This window comes from Anarhichas minor, unplaced genomic scaffold (genome assembly GCF_050575085.1).
Source record: "Anarhichas minor isolate MPS153535 unplaced genomic scaffold, ASM5057508v1 ptg000079l, whole genome shotgun sequence".
NCBI lineage: Eukaryota > Metazoa > Chordata > Actinopteri > Perciformes > Anarhichadidae > Anarhichas > Anarhichas minor.
In genome coordinates, this window is record NW_027466525.1 from 3,857,834 (window position 1) to 3,884,108 (window position 26,275).

The 26,275-nt window shown below is 43.0% G+C and overlaps 3 protein-coding genes across 3 annotated transcripts; 2 read left to right on the plus strand and 1 right to left on the minus strand.

The window, feature by feature from the left end:
* Positions 1–671: 671 nt before the first annotated feature.
* tap1 (transporter 1, ATP-binding cassette, sub-family B (MDR/TAP)) lies at positions 672–10,123 on the minus strand. The gene is made up of 13 exons (XM_076081084.1): positions 9,852–10,123; positions 9,171–9,488; positions 8,107–8,479; positions 7,269–7,383; positions 6,288–6,418; positions 5,474–5,679; positions 4,951–5,148; positions 4,663–4,791; positions 4,306–4,500; positions 4,038–4,211; positions 3,107–3,266; positions 1,934–2,070; positions 672–1,844 (listed from the first exon to the last, which is right to left on the minus strand). Exons 2-13 carry the CDS (start codon positions 9,483–9,485, stop codon positions 1,614–1,616), a joined length of 2,364 nt encoding a protein of 787 aa, XP_075937199.1. The 5' UTR covers positions 9,486–9,488; positions 9,852–10,123; the 3' UTR covers positions 672–1,613.
* Positions 10,124–12,212: 2,089 nt separating this feature from the next.
* On the plus strand, positions 12,213–15,933 carry LOC142938057 (uncharacterized). The gene is made up of 5 exons (XM_076081264.1): positions 12,213–12,464; positions 12,836–12,943; positions 13,045–13,191; positions 13,476–14,120; positions 14,570–15,933. The coding sequence occupies exons 1-5, from the start codon at positions 12,419–12,421 to the stop codon at positions 15,487–15,489; spliced, it is 1,866 nt and encodes a 621-aa protein (XP_075937379.1). The 5' UTR covers positions 12,213–12,418; the 3' UTR covers positions 15,490–15,933.
* Positions 15,934–16,072: 139 nt separating this feature from the next.
* Positions 16,073–24,772, plus strand: notchl (notch receptor, like). Its single transcript, XM_076081263.1, has 11 exons — positions 16,073–16,701; positions 17,539–17,683; positions 18,331–18,663; positions 19,023–19,243; positions 19,528–19,855; positions 20,683–20,858; positions 21,591–21,652; positions 21,886–22,009; positions 23,064–23,161; positions 23,293–23,624; positions 23,773–24,772. The coding sequence occupies exons 1-11, from the start codon at positions 16,650–16,652 to the stop codon at positions 24,281–24,283; spliced, it is 2,382 nt and encodes a 793-aa protein (XP_075937378.1). The 5' UTR covers positions 16,073–16,649; the 3' UTR covers positions 24,284–24,772.
* The last annotated feature ends 1,503 nt before the right edge of the window (positions 24,773–26,275 follow it).

A 26,275-nucleotide genomic window follows, 5' to 3' on the forward strand; every position in this document is an offset into this window, starting at 1 on the left:
TTTCCGGTCACGTTAGGGGTGACTCTGCGCTCCTATTGGCTGCGACCACACGTCTGTCAAACTAGGCACACACGCCAGGCACCTCCCTGGTTCCGTACATGTTGTAGTCTGCCATGTTTGAAAACAATGGATTTATTCAGGTTTTAGATTTTGGCTTCGAAGTATTCATAATTACGGCTTTACTTTTGACAGACACACGTCATTCTGTCTGCAGGGAATGATGTCATGTGTTCTGTTATCTGCAGTGTCTGGGGTTGCTGGTGCAGGTCCTCTCTGCTACAGAAAAGCCTTCAGATTTACATTGGTGGTAAATCGTCGTTTGTATGGAGATTATGAAAATACTAACCGTTGTTTTGGCATGGAATATGTGGGCAATCATTTAGCTGGACATCCCTTTATGTGATATACCGATAGACATATATGAGCTTTATATTTCAGGCTTTTAAACTGAGATATTCTGTATTTAAAGCAACACTTCCCACAAGCTGCCACCAGGAACCCCCACAGCTGTTTGAGCCATGCACTTTAGAAGTAGCTGTCATGTTTTGACAGTAATGCAGAGATAAGCTATCAAGAAAGACCCTTTGACAATGTATATGTCCTCTGGTGCAGGTCACAGTATTTAAAGGAACACTCCAGGGACGTATTACTGTACCCCCATAAAGCTGGAATACTCACAAGATTCAGTTTTATTACAAATTTTGAGTTTCAAGCCCAAACTGAGATTACCCTCTCAAACTTTGGAGAACTCCCTTTAAGTGCAAACAGAATCAAACAAAGGGTACTATTGGGATTGTAAAAAAAAGAACAAAAAACAACAACTTTCGAATAAAAAAAAGAAAAATCAAATAAAGGCGGAAACAAATCAACAATCACCTGCAACAACTTGCAGTACATGAAAACAATATTTCTCCATAAATTGAAATTCACTCAGAGTAGATCTGAAAAGCATTATTTTGCTACAAAGAGGTTGTGAATAAGTAAAGAATGATCAATACATGGGAAAGTACAGCGAGAATAATACAAAGACAAATATGACAATAAAATATACAACCAGATCATTTAGAAACACTCATCTTAAATACTGCAAAAATAAAACACCTATATTCTATCTGACTGAACTCTTCTACATCTATATTTGCAAAGTGTATAAAGCAGTAGAGTGTGTGATCCTCTCTTCACATAGGAGCTGGTTTGGAAATAAGATGATAAATAGCATGGAATGATTCAAATGTTTCAACTGTCATATCATTTCTACCATGGAAGCTATCCCTTAAATACTGTCTCTCTAGTTGTGGACCATTGTGGGCACCCTTTAAGTCTGGACTTTTAACCAGCAACCTTCCTGTAACTCGCCTGCTTCTCGGGCCTTTAGGCCTACATTACATTACAGTCATTACAGTTATTTAGCAGACGCTTTTATCCAAGGCGACTTACAATTCAGACTCTATCACAGTCATGCAGTATAGGCTACGGGAGCAATTTTTGGGGTTAAGTGTCTTGGTCATGGACACATCGACATGCGACTAGCGGAGCTGGAATCTAACCGCCGATTCAAGGACGGCCCTGCTCCCCACTTAGCCACGGTCACCCAGTGTGTCACCCAGAGTGTATCAGTGTGTGTCATTCGTCTCCTCTTCTTTACGGTGAAAGCCACATTCTGCTTTTTTCACCAGATCAGCATAAAGACCGCCTTCCTGCATCAGCTTCTCATGGCTGCCCTCCTCCTTTATAATCCCGTCGCTGAGGACAACTATATGGTCGGCCTTCTCTACGACATTCATCTTGTTGGATAGCAGCAGCACGGAGTAGTTGTTGGTTTGGTTTAGCAATTCTTGGTGGACCTGTTGAGTACAGTTATGATTTGATGTCACATGTCGATTACAGGAGTAAATAATTAGCAAAATGTGAGAAACTCAGAAGAATAACCTACCCGATATTCATTCTCTGCGTCCAAGTCACTGGTGGCGTTGTCAAGGATCAGGATTTTAGGACGTCGGATCAAAGCTCTGGCAATGGCAATGCGCTGCTTCTGGCCTCCAGACACCTGGCCTCCCTTCTCCCCAGCATCTGTCCGACAGAAAGACATACTGTTGAGTTTATGGACATTTCTGGGGAACGGTGAGTTGTTTTTGTGAGTTTTTTTGCATTCAGAAAAATCACAAGGCCAATAATCAAATCCATCTGGCCGTTCACTACTGTCAGTAGGGTTTTGCAGGGGTCACTAAGTTCAAATTCAGATTATTTAGCATCTTTATATTACCGCATAGAATGCAATTTAATGTATGTTTTACAATCATACCAGCCAAAAGTATGACGGAAAACCAGGAGGGACAATATTTGCTTTTGAATCACATTTTTTCAATAATAGAAAATAGATGGAAGGATCAGCCAATTAAAAATGATAAATGCATTGAAGTCTTTAAGCTAGGAGACAGTGAGCTTCCTGCTGCTGTAGCTGGCAGTGACGATATCGAAGTATTTTGTAAATTATCGTAAAGACATTTCAATACTGTCTAACAATTCTTTGGAAACAAAATTCTATGGTTTTCAAGACCTGCAGATACCCTGGTAGCTAGACAAAGTTGAGTTTATATGAGACTTAAAAAACACAGTCCTCCCACTACTAAGTGCAAACATCTAAGTATGATAATCAAAACTAGAAAGGTGCACTCAGTAGAGGGCAGATCACCACAAGTGTATCAGACATGGTTTTCACTCGCATATCTAACACAACAGATACGTTTTAATCGATGCAGATTTATGCGCCAGCTCTGGTCAGGCGTGCGTCTCAGCTCCGTCTCACGAGCGTAACCACGACTTGAACCGTTTATTTAGGATTCGGGTCTATTTTTTTTTCCCAGAGAAGGTCCTCGATCATGCAGCTGTAACTGGCCACACGACATATTATGCTCTTTGGTGCAGCAGAATGCGAGACTAGCCGTGGACAGACACAGGGGGGCACTCTCTCACTCACAGACACGCGTGAGTGATCGCATTCTCCAGGCTGAGATAATGAAAAATACATTTTATTCCCCCAGGAAGTAACAATGTGAAGAACCCCACTTTAGGATTCCTTCTGATAGATGGGGTTTGTGGGTCGAACCTGTGTCGTAGCCACTTGACAGCTCCATGATGAAGTCGTGGGCACTCGCCAGCCTGGCAGCCGTGTGCATATCCTCATCAGAGGCATCCTCGCAGCCGTACTTGATGTTCTCCCGCACAGAGCGAGCAAACAGCACGCAATCCTGGCTCACCACAGCAATCTATAAACAAACAGGATGAAGAGGACACATCAGCGGCCGCGTGCGTCACTGTCACAGCTGACTCTGAGAACGCTTTACAATGAGGACAACAGCAGAACACACCCGGGCAATGAGTGCTAGTAAGTGTCAATGCAACATTAAAGAGCTTTCAATGAACTGTGATTCACCTTCCTTATATCATCTCTTTTTATGGTCTCAGCTGCAGAATTCTCTTATTCACATCTTGAATTTTAGTCAATTTTTGTGGTACAACAACTGAAAACCTTTCAGTAACTCCCAAATGAAATGTCCTAAAAGGCTAAAAAGCTCCTTGTAGTCTTTCATGTTTTTGTTTGTTTTGTAATATCGATTTAGGAAATGTAAGTTATAACGTGCTATTTTTCATGGGGACAAATTGATTTATCAGCGATTTAAACTTCTTTTATGTTCTTTAACATGATCAACTGAGATTTGATTGCTTTAGGACAACAGTTTAGCAGCTTATGAGGACCTTCTCTGCTACTTTGTTTGTTAGTCGTTCTGTCACCTAGTGGTCAAAAATCTCTTAATGCAGCTTTAAAGGAGCCCTGTGGCGTTTTCTTCTGAAATCCAAAATCAAAAACATTAAAGTTATGTTTACATTCAGTGCTTCTCGCCAAAATGCATAGCGTTGCCTGTGTGCAAAACACAAACAACATGTGAACCCACTCCTAGAAGCTTCCTACTATTGTGCTCACTGCAAGTCAAATTAGAATATTAAAAGATTCAAGTACAAAATAGAACACAACCCACCTTGTCATGTAGGTACTGGTCTTTGTAGCATTGCAGTGGTTTCCCATCCAGTAGGATCTCCCCTGCTTGGGGCTGGTAAAACCTCTCCAGCAGCTTGACACAGGTGGACTTCCCTGATCTGTTGAGCCCCACAAGGGCCGTGACTTGGCCTGGCTTTATCTCCAGAGACACGTCCTGGTAGAAGGCAGGAATAGGGTGAACAGGTAAAGTGTTGTGCATTTCAATCGCAAACACAATAAATGCACAGGAGATAAGAACACATACATACCTTGAGCACAATATTGCTTTCGTTTGTCGTGCCAGAATAGGAAAACGCAACGTTTTTAAATTGAATGCGTCCCTCAAGATTTTCGGGTGCCAAACAGCCATCTGGGGGTATTTGAGGTATGCGTTCCAAATATTCAAAGATCTTCTCAGAGGCACCAATTGCCTTCTTCACCGCCGGGTAATACTGCATGACAGCCTGGAGGAGAGGTGGTAGAATGAGGTCATTTTATTTCAATTTGACTAAATTACTTTTTGAACAAAACATCAGCCACTTGCAATCCGGCCTTAGAGGAAACAAGTGCACGGACATAATAATATATATTCAAGCTTATTCCCTTTATCTTGGCTTGTGGCTCACCTCAACAGCAGAGGCAAACTGCAGCTCATAGAGGACGAATGACACCAAGTCTCCACTGCTAACGTCCCCTCTGGTCACCAGGGTTCCTCCATAGTACAGAATACACACCTTCAGGGCCATGGTGGTCATCTGGGAGACAAAGGGTTACAAATGAAAAGAAATGCATTAAATAATATTCAATATTCGTTGTTTTTTCTCTAGGTTAACCCCCACTGGCTCACACTCACAGAATTACATGTGCTCAGAAATCATTGCAGACTTTATAATCCAGATCTGTATTGAACTCACGCTGTTCGCCCAGGTCGAGGCTGCATAAGCTAGTGATTCCTTTTTGTTCAGGGCGTAAGTGTCCTCCAGCCGCTGTCTGTACCTCTCTGTCTCTCCGTCCTCGTTGGCAAAACTCCTCACTGTCTTCATGCAGGAGAAGGTCTCTGTGGCCACCTGGTTGGCCTTAGCCAGCGACTCCTGAACCTTTGCAGCAATGGCCTGAAACACGGATGCAAATGGAAAAAAAACGGAATGAATTTGTGACAAACATGACGGATGGACACGGGCCATGATCATAGCTGCACTGGAAATATTTTGTCATGACGATGTCACATTGTGGAAGGTACAACAACTGTTTTTTAACAGTGTCCAGCGCCTGGGGGGATTTTTCCTTAAACTTGCATTAATTGATTTAATTGTCCATTTACAGAGCAACATTTGCTTCCATCCGTCTGGTGAGTGAAAGCTGTGTGAACCTCTTGAGGGAAATATCTGTCTGTCTTTAGCTGTTAAATGCTCCACCTTTAGGGAAGTTCCTCTTTACCTTGTGGAAGTCTCCGGTGAGCTCAGGTATGAACCAGATGATGGGCAGTCCCATGCAGGTGAGCAGGGTCATTTTCCAAGACTGGATCACCATGAAGTACAAGAGGAAGCCAAACCGAGCCGTGTACCACATCACAAGACTCAGTTTCTCACTCAGCGCCTCGCTCATATCGTTGGTATCAGTGGTAACACGGGACACCAGTTCCCCTGAGAAAAGAGGAGTGCATTATTAGCCATGTCAGAGAAGTTACAGTTGAGGTATATGTTGTTAAAATTCTGCATATTCTGGATTGTCACCAGCCCACGCAAATTCTGTCAAGTATAAACTACGACAGCAAAAAAGGGTGATTGTAGATTTATAAAATAACTGAAGAGGCAGTGGAAAGGTGTAATATTCTCTTTCTGAGAACTTTCCAAGATTCACAAAATTAATATATTAACAAGCGAATTTACAAGAAAAAGATCACAAATTTGTCGTAAATGTACAAGAAAAAAACTCGGAAAAATAGTGGAGTGCAAAACCTCGTTAATGATAAATAGAATAAATGTACTCCACTATTTCTCCAAATTTGTGACTCTATAATCTGGCAAATTTATGATTTTTCTTGCGTAAATCTGCTACTTTTTTTTGCTACTTGACTAGAATATTCAAGTTATTTTCTCAGAATATTGCCAAAAAAAAATAAGTTGGCTCTATAAGTGAAAGGATAAAAGCAGGTTTATGATTTATTCACAATGACCTAGTGTACTGTACACAGTGCTCTTTCCTAGATGCCTGTTGAGTCCGTCATATGCACTGTTTTCCCGTGATTTACCTGTCTTAGTGGCATCAAAGAAAGCAATCTCCTGCTTCAGCACAGCCTGGAAGACGGCTCCCTGCACCGAGGTGTGTACGAGGCTCATGGTGACGTTGTAAATGAGGTCGCCTACAAACTCAAGCACAGCACTGAAACCAGAGGGGGAGAAAGCAATCAGACCCTTTACTGAAGTAAAAGTAGTCATACCACAGTGTAGAAATACTCTGTTACAAGTCAAGTCTTGCATTCAAACAAAGTAAAAGTAATAGTTTAAGATATTTTTTACGACGGGGAACTAAACTGAAAGTAAAACTTATCTATACTGTTTCTGTTAATGGAGTCTGGTGGGTTTGAAGAGAGTTAAGATTAGATTTACTTTCAGTTCAGTTCCCGTCAGAAACGGCTGTCTGACTGCAACATGAAGCTTGTTTTAGGTGAGCTTTTCTTTTAGGTGACTGAAGCACGTTTTGCCGCTGTCCCTGTCCACAGCACGACATTGCTTTGCTCTCATGCCGGTGCTCCTGTCTGTTTCTCCAAACGACTGACATCTACAGTAGGTGATACACTTTTGTCAACTGATAACTACCTCGCACAACCCTTTAAAGCACGTATGTCTCAGGGGGAGACTTAAGTCTGAGACTGCTGAGACTTATGTCTCAGCAGGATTGAGAAAAAGAAAAGGTGTCCATGCATTCATCTTCAGTAGACTTGACTACTGTAACGGTCTCTGATCTTCTGCTACATGATGAACCGTCCAGACCTCTCAGGTTGTCTGAGACAGGCCTGCTTTCTGTCCCCAGAGTCAACAATAAACATGCAACAGTTTCTGTGCACAACATTTTTTTTAAATGACATTTATTTAAAAATATAAAATGCGTCTCTTCTGCACTTTGTCTCCATGTTTTTGATGTTGTAAAGTGCTTTGAATTTCCTTGTTGCTGATATGTGCTAAATAAATGAACTTGCCTCGCCTCACTTTTTTTACAAATGTTACATTACCTGGCAATAGTCATCAGCGTCATGAAGATGATGGCCTCTGTGAATGCATCCGGTGCGTCTTCATTTGTGATCCAGTCAGCCACACGGCCAGTGTAATAAGGGATAGCCATCTCACCTGAGGTCAGAAGATCACACTATCACAACATATATTTGGGGAGACACAACTGTCAAATCTAAAATATGAAGCGTGGTCTTTCCAAGCTTCAAAATGCTCAACTTTAACTTACAAGTCAACATCCGAAACGAATGTACAAATTGATTAAACTGACAAAGAGCCAGATGAACCTCAATGAGAAACACAGAAAGTAAATGTGTGAAGTCTTGGGAGGAGAAGTATCCGAGTATGTTTGAGCTGGACGGAAAATGACACCGCAGAGCATTTTCAACACCTCGATAAGTGACACATCAAGCTCACCAGACCTGGAGCTCAAAGCAACAGGAGCGGGCAGCTCAACGGCACAATGAGGTGGAGGCTGCTAGACCCGTTGACAGGCCGGTGAACACCGCCGTTTGAAAGGTTTACATTATCAAGCTGACGTTTAACTGCATAGAATCTCAATTACTCAGAATATAAGGTGACTAAAAATGGCAGCCATATTTTCAGTATCAGCAACCAAAAGTGTTGAGCCTTGAGTTGTGCTTGTAAAATGGCTCATCTCATAGCAGAGGTAAGTTTTGAATAAGCTGTACTCAATTCTAAACGGATTACTCTGAATCAACACCGTCTACTTGGTGAGTGAAGCTGCAAACAACACAGCAAGAACTGCAGGATGTAACTCCCAAAACCTGGCAGTTTCATAAGAACACTTAAGTAAAGTTCCCGCTCAGTCTCCCTTACCATAAGAAGAAACAATCACGAGAAACAGCACAGAAACAATGCGCCCGACATACGGCCGCATGTATCCCATCAGCCTCTTCAGAGACGCACTGGTGTCCACTTTGGGCTCCTCTTTGGGCCCCTCTTTGGGCCCCTCTTTGGGCTTCTCTTTGGGCCCCTCTTTGGGCTTCTCTTTGGGCTCCTCTTTGGGCCCCTCTTTGGGCCCCTCTTTGGGCCCCTCTTTGGGCTTCTCTTTGGGTCCCTCTTTGGGCCCCTCAGAGAGGGCCCTCGTCAGCAGAGACGAGATGTATCGACCCCCGGAGAGCAAAAGAGACGACACATATCGACTCCAGTAGAGCCACGCCACTACCGTCACAAGATAACCCTGTAACACCTGCAAGACAGATCACAGGTTCATTACACAAATCCAGAAGAATATGAAATGAAATGCTTCAAAATGATTCTGACAAATGTTCGGATAAAAAGGAAAGACAACATTTCTAAAATGGCGGCTTTCTGGATCTCCTCATACTGGTCTGGTTTTGGTTTCAGTCTTGTTCCTGTTCCAGGCTCAACAACTTTATTCCAAAAACAGTGTTATACTGTAAAGTATATTTGAATGCTGTAGCAGGTGGATTTTGAAAAGTACAATAATTCCCTCTGAAATGTAGTAGAAGTATAAATACACATGAACTGAAAAAACTCAGTAAGTACCTCAGAAATTGTACTTATTTATACTTCAACTATGTGCTGCTAAGTGCCCTTGAGCAAAGCACTTTTGCCAGTTCCACGTCATCAGTTTGGTGACACCCATGTTTGTTTTCCACTTCTTTTTTGGTACAGCACTTCTTAGCTTGTGATCTGGAAGTCCAGCATTTCAGACTTTTTTTTCTCCAGCACATAAACACACACAATGGTCCGGATGCCACAATGCATCATGGGCCCTGCTCTAGATCACTTACTATCACATACTTCATTTATTGTCATTGTACAACAGGGTTGTAGTCCCATTTGCTACAAAAGGAAAAACACACCAAAAAAAATATCAATGTGATCCATACTGCAACTAAATTAGATTCACCCACCCGCTCCCAGGAGTGCCACCCCCACAGTTCCTCCGCGGTGGGCATCCCCAGCGCCCAGAGAAGAGTGGTGTACACCGGGAAGTGGAAGCAAAGGACCCCTAAGCTCTGCAGCCCCTTGAAGCTGCTCATCCAGGGCAGTCCTCCTCCGGGGAAGGTGAGGGCGAGGAGGGCGAGGAGGCCACCCCTGGTCAACCCTCCTCCCCACAGGGTGAGGAAGGGATGGGGGAGGAGGAGAGGCGAGAGCTGGACCAAGCGGATGGCGTTCACCACACACACATCCAGGCACACGAAGAGCAGGGGGGAGAAGGAGCTCATCTTCTGCAAAACAGGAAAGATGGATATGAATTGTTGGCAGAAACATGTAGAACACAAAACTAACTATCAAAGATAAGCTAATAATTTGCACTTGCATGTCTTGCATGGGGAGAATTTACTTTCACTTGCAGCAGACGTTATTCCGCTTTACTTTCATTTTCATCTACACGTCTGATTTCCTTGAAACGGTTTTGACAGCAAGCCAAAGAAAACAACACCCACAGAAACACCAGCGACACTAAAAAATACAGTATTACCATTCAGCATTATTAGCGTTAAGTCTAAATGTGCAACAATGGGCAACACTGTGCTACAGTAAGTACAGTAGCTTAGCCGAGTTTAGCTTGTCGCTTAAATTCAACTTACGTTTCCTTTTCGACAAGCCCGGGTTGTATTCGTCGGTTTGTTATACGTTAAGTCTGACAACGTAAACCGACGACGTTATGTTTCCCCCAACAAACGTTAACGTTCGTAACCCGCTGCTCCTTCCGACGTCGACCGAGCTGATATGTCTGTCAAAGTGAAACCGAAAGTTACTGAAGTTATCGACTCTCCTTTTACAATGGAAAGCCCCTTTTACGTCTGCACACAATGGCGGACGAAGACAAACGAGGGACAACACACTTCGATTTAAGGAATAACGTTGATGTTTTCGACCCCTGCTTTCTTAAAACTCTAGTAAAAAGAGAAAGTGTGTCGCATGTCCCACGGTGGTGATATGATAGACCTGGTGGGAACATGTGCCATTTAAAAACAGTCCAACAGCGACACCATGTGACGAAATGATGGAACTGCAATCTTTATGTGTATATACCACATAATTATGTTCATGTAAATTAAATTACCTCCTTTATTTTATTGATGGGTTTAGGTATTACAGGTGAATTTGTAATGTTTTTTAAAAAGTCTTCTTTTTATGATTTTTAAGCTGCCTGCTGCAGAAAAAAAGTGTATTTTTATGGTTTAAAGATCTGAACTGAACAGTACAGAGAGTTGTTTTAATTGATTTTCCAATTTCTTTTGTTTTAACCAAGGTTTCATTTTGTATTTGTTTCAGCCCTCCAGTTTTGTTTCTGTCTGTTTATTATTATGTAAACATACAGTATCTATATGCATATTTCCATTTTGATATAATTGTAAATGAAAACAGGTTAATTAACCCCTAATGTAAGCTTATTGTTGTCCATAGTATGGCGTTTTTTATCTCTATTTGTTGCTGTTAGACTTGCCTCGTTTTCCTGGACATTTTTTTTGTTGAGTAAAGTTTTATAAAGTTATGTCTTTCTATCTATGTTAAATTAATATTGTTCAACATTTTTGGCCAAACCATCACTCATCAGGCCGGTCCAATTAGTACTACTCTATAGTAGTCTATAGAACAGTAAGGCATAAGTATAGGCCTATCTATATTTTTACTTTTGGATCTACAGCTGGAATTTAAATAAAAACTTAATGTGTTGTGACATTATACTGTGAGGGTACCCTGGGGCAAACATTTGCTGTTTGGACCCGATATGTATACATGCTGTATGCCTTTGTTATTAAAGACATTTGATATATAACAGTAGGAAAAGTACTGGTATAAATAATAAAATGAATAATGATTGGATTCCATATTGAGTTTCTATTTAGTGATTCACATTCCTTTACAAAGTTGCCTGTTTTTCTCAGTTGGTTGTTCTTGCCTTGTGTTAAGACAAAGAAACCCAACAGAAACGTTGAACTCCCAGATTGCTTCCTTCCTTCCCCTTTGTTATCTGTCCTTACTGTTTTAAGCAGCCTGTGTGAACCCCCCCTCCCCCCCCCCCCCCCATATATCACTTATAATTAGAACACGTTTCCTTTCATGTATTTTAATAACATAACGTACATTTTTGACCGATTAAATGGAAGGAAAGCCTGTTTATTTATACAGCCTGTGTTTAGTGTCCAGACAAATAGAAAGAGGCTCAATATTGTTTGTGGGGATGAATTAATATGTAGTATTTTACAGTTGTAGTTTATCGACATGAAGCTAAATTGAACTATCTTGTGTCAAATCTTAATCTTTATTTTAATTAGAATACCTAACTGTAGCTTATAGTCGCGCCACCTCAATGGATGCATCAGTATTACAGTCTAATGATATAAGATGTTATAATATGTCAGTCACATCGGGTATGCTTTCTGCTCAACAAGTACTTTTACTTTAAACACTTTGCATACATTCTGAGTTCTGTATTTTTTCATTAATGTATTAATACTTTTACTTAAGTAAAGGATCTGGATACTTCTTCTTCTGATGATATTAGTAAAACCCTGACAGCAGTCACTCAACATAATGAGTACATTTATTCAAGTAGCATTTTGAATATAGCACTTTTACTTCTAATTGAGTATTTCTATATTGATGTATTGATACATTTGTTCAGTAAAGGATCTTCCACCACGATGATAATGAAGAATGTACTGACAGCAGCTGTTCTGTATAATGGGTGATTTTACTTGTGGTACTTTTAGCACATTTGCACTTTATAAAATTCAGACAAAGACTTTTACTTGTACACAAAAGTTACATATCTGTAGTACATGCTATATCCGAATACTTGCTCTAACACTGCAAAACAAACAACACATTATTAATATTATTATTATTGTTGTTCTTACGATCACAATTGTTGTTGTTGTTGTTGTTGTTGTTGTGTGACAGTATTTATTTTCTTTATTCTATTTAGAACACGAACTTCCTATTTCTGCCTTGAAGGCCAGTGCGCATGCTCAGACATGGCAGCTGCCAGTGCGGGGAAGCTCCGCAGTTCCGCCAGTTAAAGACATTTAGCAAAATAAAAGGTGAGCTAACCGGAGCGAACCGAGCTGACAGATGTTCGCGTCTCGCTGTCGGAGCCGTGGCGGAGTGAACAGCCGGCCGCGGGGGAACTTGTGATCTGCTCTGGATGGAACCGACGGGTCTACGAGACGTCTTCAGATGTATAACACTGTGTGAGCAGAGACGAAACGATGCGTCCTTTTTAAAGGGTTGTTTGTCGAAGTTTAGCATGCAAGAAGAGTTAGACTTAGCTTACGGTGCACATTAAATTAAATAGTAATAATGATAAGACTAAATATCGCTATAAACACCGTTACAGTCGTTTCTACTTACCCTGCTCTGTGACTGTCAGGCCTGCAACGCCTCCTTCTACCTCAGCTACTGAAACATCTGGATTGAGACACATGGCTTTGTTGTCTATCTTTATGCATGAGCGGTGTTTTTAGATCGACTGGACAAACAGGCTTTAAAAATAAGTTTAAAAAAGCATGTCATTGTTTTTTTGCTTGATGCAAAGACTAACAACCTGGTTCTTGTGTTCTAGCCATTGCAGCCATGGAGGATGTTGGTCTCCATCCCAAACCCACCAACGACCCCCCTGTTCACAGACCCACAGTCACTGAGACTTTCGGGCGGCACCACATCCCTCCAGGTGTGTATGAGTGTCTCTGTAAAGAAACACAGCGGTTATTAACGCGTCTTAACAAGAAAGCGTGTGTGTGTGTGTGTGTGTGTGTGTGCTGTTTCATCCAGAACATCTGCACGTCACTGATGCCAGCAGGAAATCTGACATGCACAAAGATGGACCGTCCAAAAAAAGGTCCCTCTCGGTAATGATAGAGCCACAGATGGTTCCCCAGTTCCCTCTGCTGATCCAGGGTCCTCTGGGTGCTGACACCAGTAAGTAACAGCTGTTGCTGCTGTAACTGTAAACTGTTACCAGGCGTGTTTGAATTTTGTGAACGCTAGCTTACATCCTGTAAAAGCATAATATTATTTTTTTAGCTTTTTTACACATTACTACCACAAATCCACTTACAGAAGTGTGAATTCCACCTAGACTGACCCCTGCCATTAACCTGTTCATGTTTTCATGATGCATACCGGTAACATGATTTTGGCATTTCCAACTAAGCATAAGTATTTTAATATTGAAGAACTTTTTTTGTGTTTGTTTTTTTCAGTGCTCCTTAATACAGCTGCCAAAAATGGAAACACTAGTATGGATAAGGCCGGGAATGGAAGGAAAAAGCCCAAAGTCAAAGTGGGAGATCCATCAAAGTGGAAGCAAAACAAGCAGAAACAGCTGAGGATGGAGGGTAAAGCCTACGTGAGCAAACGAAAGAAAGACGGCGAGGTTGTGACAAAACATCCGAGAGCAATCGGACTGAGGTGCACCTCCAACGCATGCAAGAAGGCCTCGAACCGCCTTTGTAACGAGATGGACGAGGAGGCCCGGGAGAAAGTGTTTGACGATTTCTGGCAGCGCATGAACTGGGCTCAGAGAAAACTGTACGTAGCAGAACAAGTGGACCGCGACCCCGTGGAAAGATCTCGGGCGGTGGGATCGCAGTCGAGGAGGTCAGTTTCCCTCCGTTATCACTTGATGGTGGACGGCAAAAGGAAACAAGTGTGTAAAAACATGTTCCTGTCCACTCTGGGGATAGGAGAGTGGTCCGTGCTCAACTGGACGCAGCAAGGAGCAACAACAACAACAACAATGACAGACTCAAATGAACACAAGTTAGAAAAGAGGCGGGCTGTCCCTCAGAGTGCACAACAGAACCCTGCTTCTTCTACTGTTTATAAAAGTGCAGATCTTAACCCGGGTGAGTGTCAGCTACTTACTAAAGAAAGCTGTGAGGCTGCAACTTCCGCACTACGTGATAATCAGTTGTGTATCAAGGAAAGGAAAAAAATGCCAAACATTTGCTGGTTGCAGCTCCTGAAATGTGTGGATTTGATGCTTTTTTTCTGGTATACGTCATTGTAAATTGATTGCTTTGGAGGTATAACTGCTAGTTGGAAAAAACAAACTGTGTAACTGTCTGTTACACATTTAAAAAAATATTTTAGAAAATATTAATAGTCATTTAACTGGAAAACTAATCAATGGATCATTTGAGAATGAAAATAATTGTTAGCTGCAGCCCTGCATAGTGCATTTATGTAATAACGTTTGTAAGTACCATTATTTTCCATGTTTTTTTGCCGTTACACTAAAGTCTATCACAGTAATACCTCATACGTGTTCATGTCATTTCCCCTGTTTTTGCAGAGCGAGTGAACGCCACTGACAAAGACAAAGACAGGCCTCCAGAACCAGAGGGGTCGGCCAGGAAGAAATCCAGAGTTGCCAAGCCGCTCACGTGGAAGCAAAATCGCCAGAAGCAACTCAGGATGGAAGGGAAACCGTACGTCAGCAAATGTAAGAAAGACGGCTCGACCACGACTAAAGGTCAGAGGACAATGGGGTCGAGATGCACGTCCAGCTCTTGCAGAAGGGCATCCAACCGCTTCTGTGCCGACTTCAGCGACGAAACGAGGAACGAGCTGTTCACAGGGTTCTGGCAGCGCATGAACTGGGCTCAGAGGAAGATCTACGTGTCCGGATTAGTCGACTGCGACCCGGTGGAAAGAACCCGAGCGCCGTGGACTCAGTCGAGAAGGTTGGTCTCGATGCGGTATCATTTGATAGCCGACGGTAACAGGAAACAGGTTTGCAAAAAGATGTTCCTCTCCACTTTGGGGATTGGCGAGTGGTCAGTGCTCAACTGGGCACAGAATGCATCTCAGCAGGACGATTCAGAGGAATCCACCAAGAAGCAAACGCAGAGGAAGTCCCGTAAAGCCTCCGAGCATGTAGTCCTGAATGAGTTCCTCGAGAGTTTGCCCAAAGTTCCCTCATACTGCTGCGGCACGTCCGTCTCCAAGCTGTATCTGGAGCCGGTCTTCTCGAACATGTCCGAGGTGTACAGGCACTACCACAACCACTGCTCGGAGAGGAAGACGACGGCGCTCTCTCGGCAGGTTTTCTGCGCTGTATTTAAAAAGATGGACTTGGGACTGTGTGACCCAAAGAGGGATCAAGGGTGCTCCTTCGGTGCGACCGGGAATTTGTTTAATGAGCTTTGGGAGGAGTACTGCTTGGAAAGAGGAGCTCCGGGGCCTCAACCAGAGAAAGCGGGTAACCAGTAGAGAGGGATCAAAGGAGTTCATTGCTCCTTGTTGGTTACGTCATTACGTTCAACATACGTTGTGGAGAGTTGAATTCCAAAAAGACTTAATGATCTTGACTTTCATTCAATCTTGTTAAGCACAGACAGCGGTTGCTTCTTCCAGGCTCACACTGTCTGAAGCAGTTCAGTCTTCATGCAGCTGAGCAGCTGTTTCCCTGAAGAGGAATTATTTAAACACTACAATTATCTTTGTTTTTTTACAGTGGAGAAAGCTTTTGTTGTTCCTTGAGATGTCAGTTCTCATGAGATTCTTTTGTCAAGCATCATTGTTAGTTCAACGCTAAAACAAAAATGTTTCATAATGTGCGTAAAAATCTGTCGATCTACTGTTTGTTATTTCAATTTCAAGTGTCATGTGAAGGGTCAAAGTCAAAACGCCTTAAAGGACTTGAAACACTGCAAACTGATTAAGTTATTGGTTTTTATTTATTTCACTCTGTGATTGACAAAGAGCCATTTGGGCCCGAAGTGCTTTATTTTCTTTTGTGGATCGACTATGAACAACAGAAGCGGTTTACAGAGTCATTTTAGATGCAGAGAACTCACGGACAGGTTTTTGTTTTTTTTTGACTCTGGACAAAACAGAGTCTTTGTAAAGGTCAAATTCAAACCACGCCGTTCCCCCCACACCCTGTAGCTTTTTACACATTCAAATAACGGCTCCTCTAACAGCTCACATGCCCCATACTGTGTGTTTTCAACTTGAGACACAGTACGGGCTACAAATACGCACACACACTCACACACACACACGCTCATACAGTCATCACCCTCCTATTCTTCTCCACACAGTGGCAGGAAGTTGTCCAGATATCCGCAGGGCCTCTGCAAAAAAAAAAAAGAGCGAGTGAACAAAGTGGGCTGGCGTGGTGGTGGCGGTGTTGGAAGGTGTTGGTGCAAGTGGTGGTGGTGGTGGCGGCGAGCGGTGATGGGATCGTGCAGCTTTACTCAGAGTTCATGGTGAGCAGCGGGACTACAGCGACACCACAGAGCTACAGATTAAGTGTGAACCACTGTGTCGCAGCGGCAGCTCCCGGAGATCAGAGGCAGGTTTACAGAACAGCTGGACTGGACTGCTGGTTCCTCTGAGCAGAGGAGAGAGAGGTGAACAACCTGAAGATGTTGGCTCTGAGGCTGTTTGTTCTGCTGGGACTGAGCTGGACGTGTCAAGGTGAGGCTGCCGGCCCGATTCTCCACAGATTGATCTTCCTTTCGTACAAACGCGAAACACTTCACCTGTTCAACGTGTAGGGAAAGTGCATCCTGTGGCTGTAGACTAATTATTGTAGCTGGACCTAATTATTAAGGTTTTTAAGGAGTGATGTGTAGCCTCAGACCATGTGGTTTACAATACAATATTATGGGTCATTGTAGATATGAATTTAACCTTTTGTAATAATCTGTTACGGACAAAGGGAAAAGCATTTTTTTATTATTATTATTATATTCAAATTCGTATCCCTCCTGCACCAGGAAAGCTCTCTTTGCTGATCAAGCTAAACAAAAGTGTTAAACACCTAACATGTCTAATTTCAGCTCTATTGTTCATGCATTTTTTTATTTATTTTTTTTGCTGCTATGAATTCATGTTCCCGCACACACCTGCCAAGCCCATTGTCCAACTCCATCACATTCCTCGTTGCCACAGTGGCGACCTTCAACCTTTATCGAGTCCCGGCCCACTCCATTTCCTGTTGCTATTCGCCTCTCCTGGAAACTTCCTGTTTATGTCGGGCCCATTTCCTGTTTCCCTTTAACGGCCCGTATCAGGACCCACCTTTCATGGCTTGACCTGCATTGTTATGAATAGTTAGCTGATGCTCTGAGACAATGAGTGGTTTGAATGTGTGGGTGAGTCGGCAAGACCTAATGAAATAATACACTCAATGTGTTTGCCAACTGTGCACATACATGTGAATATGGAAGGGATGTTTGCCGTTAAACAGATCACAATTTATGTGCAACCTTGTGACCCTTTTTTCGTCCTTATGTGCGCTTTTCCCCACAGCTGCGTCTGGTGATCCGTGGGGTCAGTGTCCAGTCAAAAGAAAGTGTAAGGACAAGTTTGGAGACGGGTCATGTGACAGAGATTGTACGGAGCCCGAGTGTCTCAGAGACGGCTTCGACTGCCTGAAGGACAGGGGCCACTGCAAGTAAAACACTTTTGTGTTCATTCTCATCGTCATCGACACATAAAAAAGCTTTCTTAGCTTCATAGTGAATGTTGTGAATTAAATCATTTCATGTTTCCATTGGCTTACTCAAAACCACTTATGGTTGCCCTTTTGAGTTGTTGTATGCTGGTTTAGGTCTTGTTTCCATCGATTATATTTTTCACAGATTTTTACGTATTTGTATTCATATTTGCAACTTTTTAAACAAATCACAAATCAATTTAGGTTTCGGGATGTTTTTTATGCCAGACAGACTCAGCCTCATGCTTATTATCATCACTTATTATTGTCATTAACCAGCACACATGTGCAAAGGAGAATCAAATAGTGAAATTCATAAACTTTTTCTTTGGTATCAAGGTGCAGGCAACATAAATATCTATAAGAGGAGTTGTCTCAGTAATTGTACTCTGTGCATTGACAATACAACATTTCCAGAGTCAAGAATGAAACTTAATTCATTACTTTGAAAATAGTACATTTACAGTCAAATACCACATCTTATGGTCTTGGTTGAAAGCTCTGGTGAGAAAAAAAAGATGGTAAATTGACCTTAAGGGGATTTTTGCCAAATCTCTTATTCTGTCTCTTTACATCTCTTCATTCCTCTCCATCATGACTCTCAGTCCGGGCCACATCCAGTACTGCCGCGACCACTACGCCAACTCCCACTGCGAGCAGGGATGCGACAGCGCCGCCTGTGGATGGGACGGCAGCGACTGCTTCACACACCAGAGCCCCCTGTGGGCCAAAGGCACCCTGGTCCTTCACGCCAGCCTCCCACAACAACGTGGAGCCTTCTTCAACAGCTCCCTGCTCTGGGCGCTCAGCGTCCTCCTCCAGTCGCCACTCAGACTGAGAGGGTCCGCTCCTCTCTCCACTGACAGGAACTTGTTTGACTTCGACGCCCAGCAGCTCACCAACCTGCTGGCTCAGGCGTCTGCGGCTGACTCGAATGGGTAGGTGCTGAGTGAACTGTGAAAAATAGTGAGTATCGTTGGAAACAACATACTTTTGAACCATGGGAAACTCCAAGTTCAGTAAGACCGTCTGAACAGGGAGACTGGTATAAATACTGATATAAATATCAATAACCATGTGTGTTAATCTCAGAATTGCATTTTGTTGATTTTCTTTGCTTTGTTTGGTAAGAAGGTGACATTTTTTTATGTCAAAAAATTGCCGTAATAGGTCTTTTTATGATATTGTTTTAATGATTTTAGATTTTATTCAGCCGACGTGTTCAGACAGAACCACTTGTAATGAAATGACGTAAGTGCTCTTTCCTACTGTTTCCCTTTCTCTCACTCTTTCCTAGATGCCTCCTTTTCCTCCAAGTGGACAACAGGCCGTGCTCCCGTCTGCTCTCTACCTGTTTCCCCTATGCCACCGAGGCGGCCAGTTTCCTGCGTGCCGTGATGTTGCTGAAGCCTGGCTTGTTCCCCACCCTCCCGGAGCTGAAGGCCGTCGTCAGTATTAGGGGTGTCCGAGAGGAAATAGGAAGCAGAGAGGAGGAAACGGTGAAAGAGGAAGTCAAAGGTATAGGCTCACAGGTCCTGTCTCCCACACACACACACACACACACACACATCCAGCTTTGACTGTCATCCAAACAAAACACTATAAAACACCTTTCTGTTTCCAGTGTGTTGATGTTTGAGTTGTTTAAACATATACAATATGTCAGAGGCAGAGATGAATAAGAATGTATTTGTTGTATTTTTTGGACAGTTTAGGATCGGTGTGATTAACATGATAAGTGATAAGTATCTTGACATCACTTTTTCCTTAACAAAATCCATTTTCCGCTCTTCCTCTCACAGAGCCGACCCCTGCATGGCTATGGGCCGTGACTGCCGTAGCGATTGGCCTGCTGCTGGTGCTCGCCCTGGTGGCGTTCCTGGTGGTGAGGAGGGTGAAGCAGCAGCGGGCGCTGAGGGAAGGCGGTAACAGGGTGAGACACCGGTCCACGGTCACAGACAATGACCCCAAATCCAAGGCGGCCTTGGCGCCGCACGCAGCCAACCAAGAGCAGAGGGTCAGATCCAGCAGAGACAAAGAGAAGATCAGCTTGAGGAAAAAGAAGAAAGGGAAGGAGGCAGAGAAAAAGAGAAGGAGGGAACCGCTGGGGGAGGACGCCATTCGGATGCGGTGAGACACAAGCTGCTTTGAAAGGCGTGAGAGAGGATGTTTTGTCTGCTGGAGGGATGATGTCATGCAGACAAATATCAAACAATAGAGACGTGTGTAGTTTTCGAAAAGGCTGAATGGCACTTTTTCCTGCTAATCAGTTGGATATTACCTTTATCCTGTATTTTCTTCCTCACATACAGTATATATTGTGTATAGTTATGTTGTACTCAAAACAATTGAACGATAGTTACTGAACAGAAGCAGCAAAGTACTCATTAACTTTTGCTCCCAACGATTTGAACCTGCAACAGTTTATCATGAAGTCAATGCCAACCATTTCCTGGTTCCCACATCTCAAACTTAGATATTTGATGCTTATTCATATTTTATATAATTGCAAACAATTAGCTTTGGGTTTGTGACTGGTGCCATGATGTTTGTTTTTACTGTTGAGCAACATTTTTATTCTGAAGATTTAATGTTTAATTGATTAATCTAAAAACATAATAAACAGATCAGTCGAGTCAGGAACCTTTGTTGCATGTCATGAATCCCTCTTTTTCCAGTTCTTTCCTGTCCCTCTTTACTGTCATTCTATCAAATATAGTTTAGAAAAGCTTGTGAGTGACCACAGCTCACTTAGGTCTGTGAAACAATACTTATCTTTAATCCCTGTCATGTTTCAGGATCCTGTTCCTCAAAGACTACCAACCCATGCATGTTTTAGGAAGGACATACTTCTTGTGTTTGGGTGTGTTGCAGAGCTCTCGGGTGACTCTTGATTACGATGGAAACCACAGCAGTTAACCTAATGCGTTGATCAAAACTGTACTTTTGGTTTCCAGACCCCTCAAAAGGGACCAGGATATAGGAAGCGACACAGACTTTACCCAGAGTTCAATGGAAGACATCAACGCGAGATGCTCCAGGCGACAAGAGGACGCCGCCATCTGTGACCACAGGAGCCAGGAGCAGAAACACTACCGGGCTGGAGCCTCACAGCCCCGCAGACCTGTACAACGTAAGGTTCAACATGCATTCATTCATCTACTCACTCACTCATTCTTAGCTTTTTTTTTACCGTGTGCATTATACCACACTATACTTACATTCAAAAATACTTGTTTCTGATTGGCTGTCTGGCATCTGGGTTCAACCCCCGGCTCCTGATGTAAGTATGATGATTGTAGTAAAGTTTAAGTTACAGACTGGGAGACGGCTCAAACATTTCTTAACAACAGATTAATCAGTGTTCACGGTTTAAACCGCAGGTAATGTTATAAATAATCACAAATACTCTAACAAACTTTAAACAACAACGTTTTAAACTTGCTTTGATGAACGAAATAATGCACTCTGAGGTGTCCTGATGTAGAAAATAATAGACTCGGCTGAGGAAACACCACTCCTACTTCACCTCCACCTCCTCCATTCTTCTCATACGTTGTGTTTTACTTGTTGCATTATGGCTTTTAGGTCATTTAGTGGTTCCATTGGTCTGAAATGTGCTGTGCGAATAACACTTCTTGATTTTATTGTTATTTGTCTGCTTAGCTAAAATCTTTTTTTATTTTTTTATTTTGTCGGACAAACCATTTGAAGATGCTCTTGACATATCGTCACCACAAACAATACACGTACAATACTGAAATACAGCCTTTATTAACTGTCGAACAGGACTCATCATTACATACCGTACTGAGTATTTCTGTGAGTATTACAATTCTTACACTTGTTTTTTATTCTCCCTCAGCTCCACCTAGAGGATGGGAGAGAAACGCCATTCCTCCTCCTCTGCTCAGTCCTCCCCAGCAGGTCTGTCCGTAGTTTTTGTTTGAAATGTTTTGTTCTTTTTAATTCATCCATGTTGAGGGGAGCCGGTGTTATTTAGGACTTTAACCCATTGGGGTTGTATTTTTTATTCTCCTTCTTTGTGTTTTTTGTAGACCACACTGTTCATGGCTTAAACTGTTTAATATTTGGGTTTGAAATATTTATTATTTGTATGTCTGTTTTATATATTCTTCACGGCTCTGTTGTGTTGGCAGTCGGCAGAGTGGTGTGGCCCGGATGGCTCCGTGGTTCTGATCCGAGCGGTGCGTAGCGGGCTGGACAGAGTGGTCTTGGAGCTGCTGCGAGCAGGAGTGCCGGTCAACAACACTGATCATACTGGTAATGCATCCGTGTCACAGTTACTATTATTAGTTTGATACCTCTGTCTGACTCAGCCCATAAACCTCAGTCAAATAGAATTTACATTTAAAGCTTGGTGCCTTTTCTGAACCTCATTGAAGTAAGGGCAATATGAATGTAGCTCATTTTATTTAAATGTCTGTCTAAAAAAGTGACATGGAAGCTAATAAGATTAAGTATTTTTGTAATAAGACTTACAGAGTGCCTCCACAGCCATAACCAACGTTTTAACAATTCATCCTGAAGGAAACATGAATATCTGCACCAAGTTTCATCTCAATCCAGCTAATAGTCTTTGAGGCATTTCACTAAAACCTGCTTGTGGCACAAGGTATCACCAACGTTAGTACGCTTTAACTTCTGGCAACCATGAGTATACATTTTTTAAAAATTTCTTATTCAAGATTTGGACAGTCTGGACCAAAGACGGAACGAGCAACCAGCCACGCCGCTAGCTTGGCTAATAACGCACCTGTCTTAAACGTACCTGTCCACGTGCAATGACTGGTTTGAAGCTCACCTTGGAGGAAAGCCACACATAGAGCTCTTGAGCCCGGCCATTATTTTCTGACACCTGTACACTGAGGGGCTGAGTAACTGGTGTAACTTACCCCGTCTCTCTCACATCCTCTTTTTGTGTCCCTCCTCTCCCGTCCTGTGCTCATGTCTCCATGGCTTCCATCTCTTCCTCTTCCTCCTCTTCCTCCTCCAGCTCCCCTGCTGCCCTCCTCTGACTCAGATCAAAGTTAATGTGCTCTAGTGCTCAAACTCGGGTCGATGCACGTGTTAACTTTGATGCTCATCTTTCTCCTCGCTTTCGCTGTCTCTCTGTCTACCTCTGTTTACACCTCTTGGTTTTTTTTTCTGTCTTGTCTCTCCTTCTCACTTCAGCTGAAACAATTTCTACATCCCTCCATTCTCCCTCTCTTCACCATCTTGGGCTCGACTCTGTTGTGTAATGGTTGTTCATTGGCTGACTTACTCCCTCCCTTCTTCCCCCTTGCCTCCCCTCCACTCACGCTGTCTCTCTCAGGGAGATCAGCCCTGCACTGGGCATGCTCAGTAAACCATCTCACCCTAACACGGACCCTCATTCGCTACGGGTCGGCCGTGGACCTGCAAGACAACAAGGTGAGTTCTGACTGTTTCTTTATCACTATAAGAACCCTGACTTGCATGTTTAAAGCTGCGCATTGCCTGTTTTATTTATATCCTCCAGACGTCACAGACATATGTTGTTTTTATGTTTATTTCTCTTGTAGGGCGAGACGGCGCTCTTCCTCTCCGCCCTCCATGGTTGCTATGATACGACCAGACTTCTCCTCCTTCACGGCGCCAACATTGAGCTGCACGATCGGAGAGGACGTCGTCCGACCGACGTGGCCAGGGAGGGCATTCACCACCAGATCCTGGAACTCCTGTTGGCTCACCAAATTCAGAGGGGGCCCGTTCCAGTCGACACGGCCAATGACATGCTGTGGGAGGAGCGCGCTCTGATGTACTCGCCGTGGGTCGGATCTCAGGGAATGCCCGGAAGAAGTGCCTCCTTCTCTGGGATCATAGCGCATCGAGATATGACGCCACCTCCACAAAAGTAAGGTTTCAGCAAGATGATGCGCGCACAGACAACCGTGTCTCTGTATCTGCCTTCTGATTATGTGCCACCAGATGAGTGAGTGAGAAATGTAGCCTATGTTACTGTGTGGCAGTCTAACATTGTGATGACTTTCTTGTCTTGTCAGTGATTGGTCGATGAGCCGAGTGCAGTACCCCTCCCCTCAGAACTGGCGACCGCAGCTCAACCAATCAGCTACAGCGCTGGTCCCACCGAGAGTCATGGGCCGCTCCCCTCGGCCAATCAGCACCTTGCAGGAGGTGACCTCGGAAGACGAGGATCGTGATAGGCATCAGGAAGTCCCCAGAGCTGCAACGCCTCACTTCCTGTCGCCCCAGCCTGCCCCTCGGCAGCGTTCCTTTTCCTGCACCCAGCATGCATTGCAGCGCCGCTCCAGTGCCCACCAGCCAGAGCCCAATTATGTTATTGTGACAGACAGAACAGCCAATGAGCCCATAGAAAGAGTGGTTGTTTCACCTCCCACAGATGCTGCCGCCCAATCGGATCGCCGGCCAGTTGTGATTGGCGACAATCCCAGTAGAGCAGAGCAAGCAGCGGAGAGTTCAACAAATTCAGAGCAGAAATACAGAGGTGAGAGGTCAAACATCAAATCTGACTCCACACAAACAGCCTTGTAGAGAAACCAGTAACACAACTTCAGCTGCCTTTCCATTCATCCCAAAAGAAGAGCATCGAAGAACGTGAGATAATGACTTTCAATGAAGCTATATTGAGATCTTAATTATTATTCAATACGCATCTGATGGGTGTGGCCTGATAGAGTTCAAACACAGCAGCCCCTCCCCAGTTTTCACTCAGCCTGACCTAAATTATTATTGTTATATTTTTTACTAAGGGGGTTTAATGTCCTTTGTAAATTTTCTGTCAAATAGTTAATAAAGCAACATGTCTGAGATGCCATGTGATGAAGGCCACAGTCACGCTGAAGCTGCCACATCTTGTGAATCTTGTTGCCAGATATTGTAATATATTCACATTGTCTTGACATCTAATGGGTTGTATTCTGAGTATTCCGGAAACATTCAAAGAGAAATGATTAAAAAGGAAACATGTGCATGGTTGCACAAAAATGTCAGAATCCTGCTGATTCATGCAATAAAGTGACGTTTCATGCTAACTATATGGATTTTTAATGTTCTTTCCAAATCCGCTTGCATCGTAGTCAGCATAAGTGTTTGCTCAGTTTGACTGATATTATGAATCAGTGGACTTTTCTCATTTTACTTGCAAAACCAATGTTCAATGATCAAACATGAAGTGGAATATCAGGATCATTTTCAAAATACAAGCGATGAATACTACCAAAAAAGTCATGACGAATAAAATTGTGTCATCTTTTTTATTAGGATGACATTATGACATTATGAACAGAGTACAGATGATCAGCCCCGTCGGTGAGATTCCCAATCGTAGTAATCAGGTAGGATGGTAGAAAAGCTCCCCTGATATACCGTGCTCTGGAAGTCTCCAAAGTTTAGAGTCCCTTTGGTTTGGTGACTGACCGTCCTCAACCAGAGATCTGTAAACAACAGGCTTGTGGCAGCGGTGGAGTCCCATGCCAGCAGCCACTTTCCAGAGAAAACGTCCCACTACGCATCGCCCGTTTGTATCTGCTTCCAGAGGAGCAGCTGGTGACTTTAGAGGGATGTCAGATGTCTTATTATTGTGGTCCTCCATTATTTCTGGGTTTTGTATGTATAAATATGATCAGTTCTTATATTTAGACAGCTGGCACCTCACAGCTTGCTTCATACCATTCTACAATGCGTCACATTCCAACTGGTCACATTCTGCTTCCTTGGTTAAACTTGGATACATTTGAGATTCGGGCCATTAAAACAAAATGGCTGACCTTTTCCTGCGATACTGGTGGTTTTATTGTGGACAAAGTAGCCAAATACACTTTAGAAAAATGTAAGCAATGTTTCAAAATGCACCCAACGTTGAGTGCTATAATAATACATTGTATAACATATATTAGAAATTATGGAAATAGTCCTGGGTATGTTTTTTCAATCACCAAATTAAACTTTGAAATACAGATATTCCAGAGGGCCTGTTTTTCTGGTTTTATACAGATGTCCAACAAAAGTAAGCCTGACATTTTTTATATGTTTTGAAACGTTATGTATTGCCACTAACATTTTAATTAAAGTTTTTTTTGTTCGAACACTTTATGACATAAGATTGTTTCTAAACAAAGAACAAGAGGCAAACAGGACGGAGAAAAACTTCTGTTGAGCTGTAATTCACACGAATTGATGGGGTTAAATTATGCAAAGCTGGCTCGTGCCTGAATCACACCTGCACGTGCCTGTGTAGATCAAAGGGTTGCCAGGATTAGCACCTTTGAATCAAACGCTCTCCCCCAACAACCCACAGTTTCTGGCAAAAAGAGCTTTTCAAAATCGAAATTAGACTCATCGCAGGAATGACATCAATCTTTTTATTGACACTGAACCCCAAGTTGTTCCCCAGACGCGTTACTGCTGCCCACTGCTCCCAATGGTTATGATGGGTGACATGCAGAGGTCAAATTTCATATTAAACCTGTATATATATGTTTAAATATAGCCTGGCTTCAATCAAGGCTGGGTCAAATTTCTTCA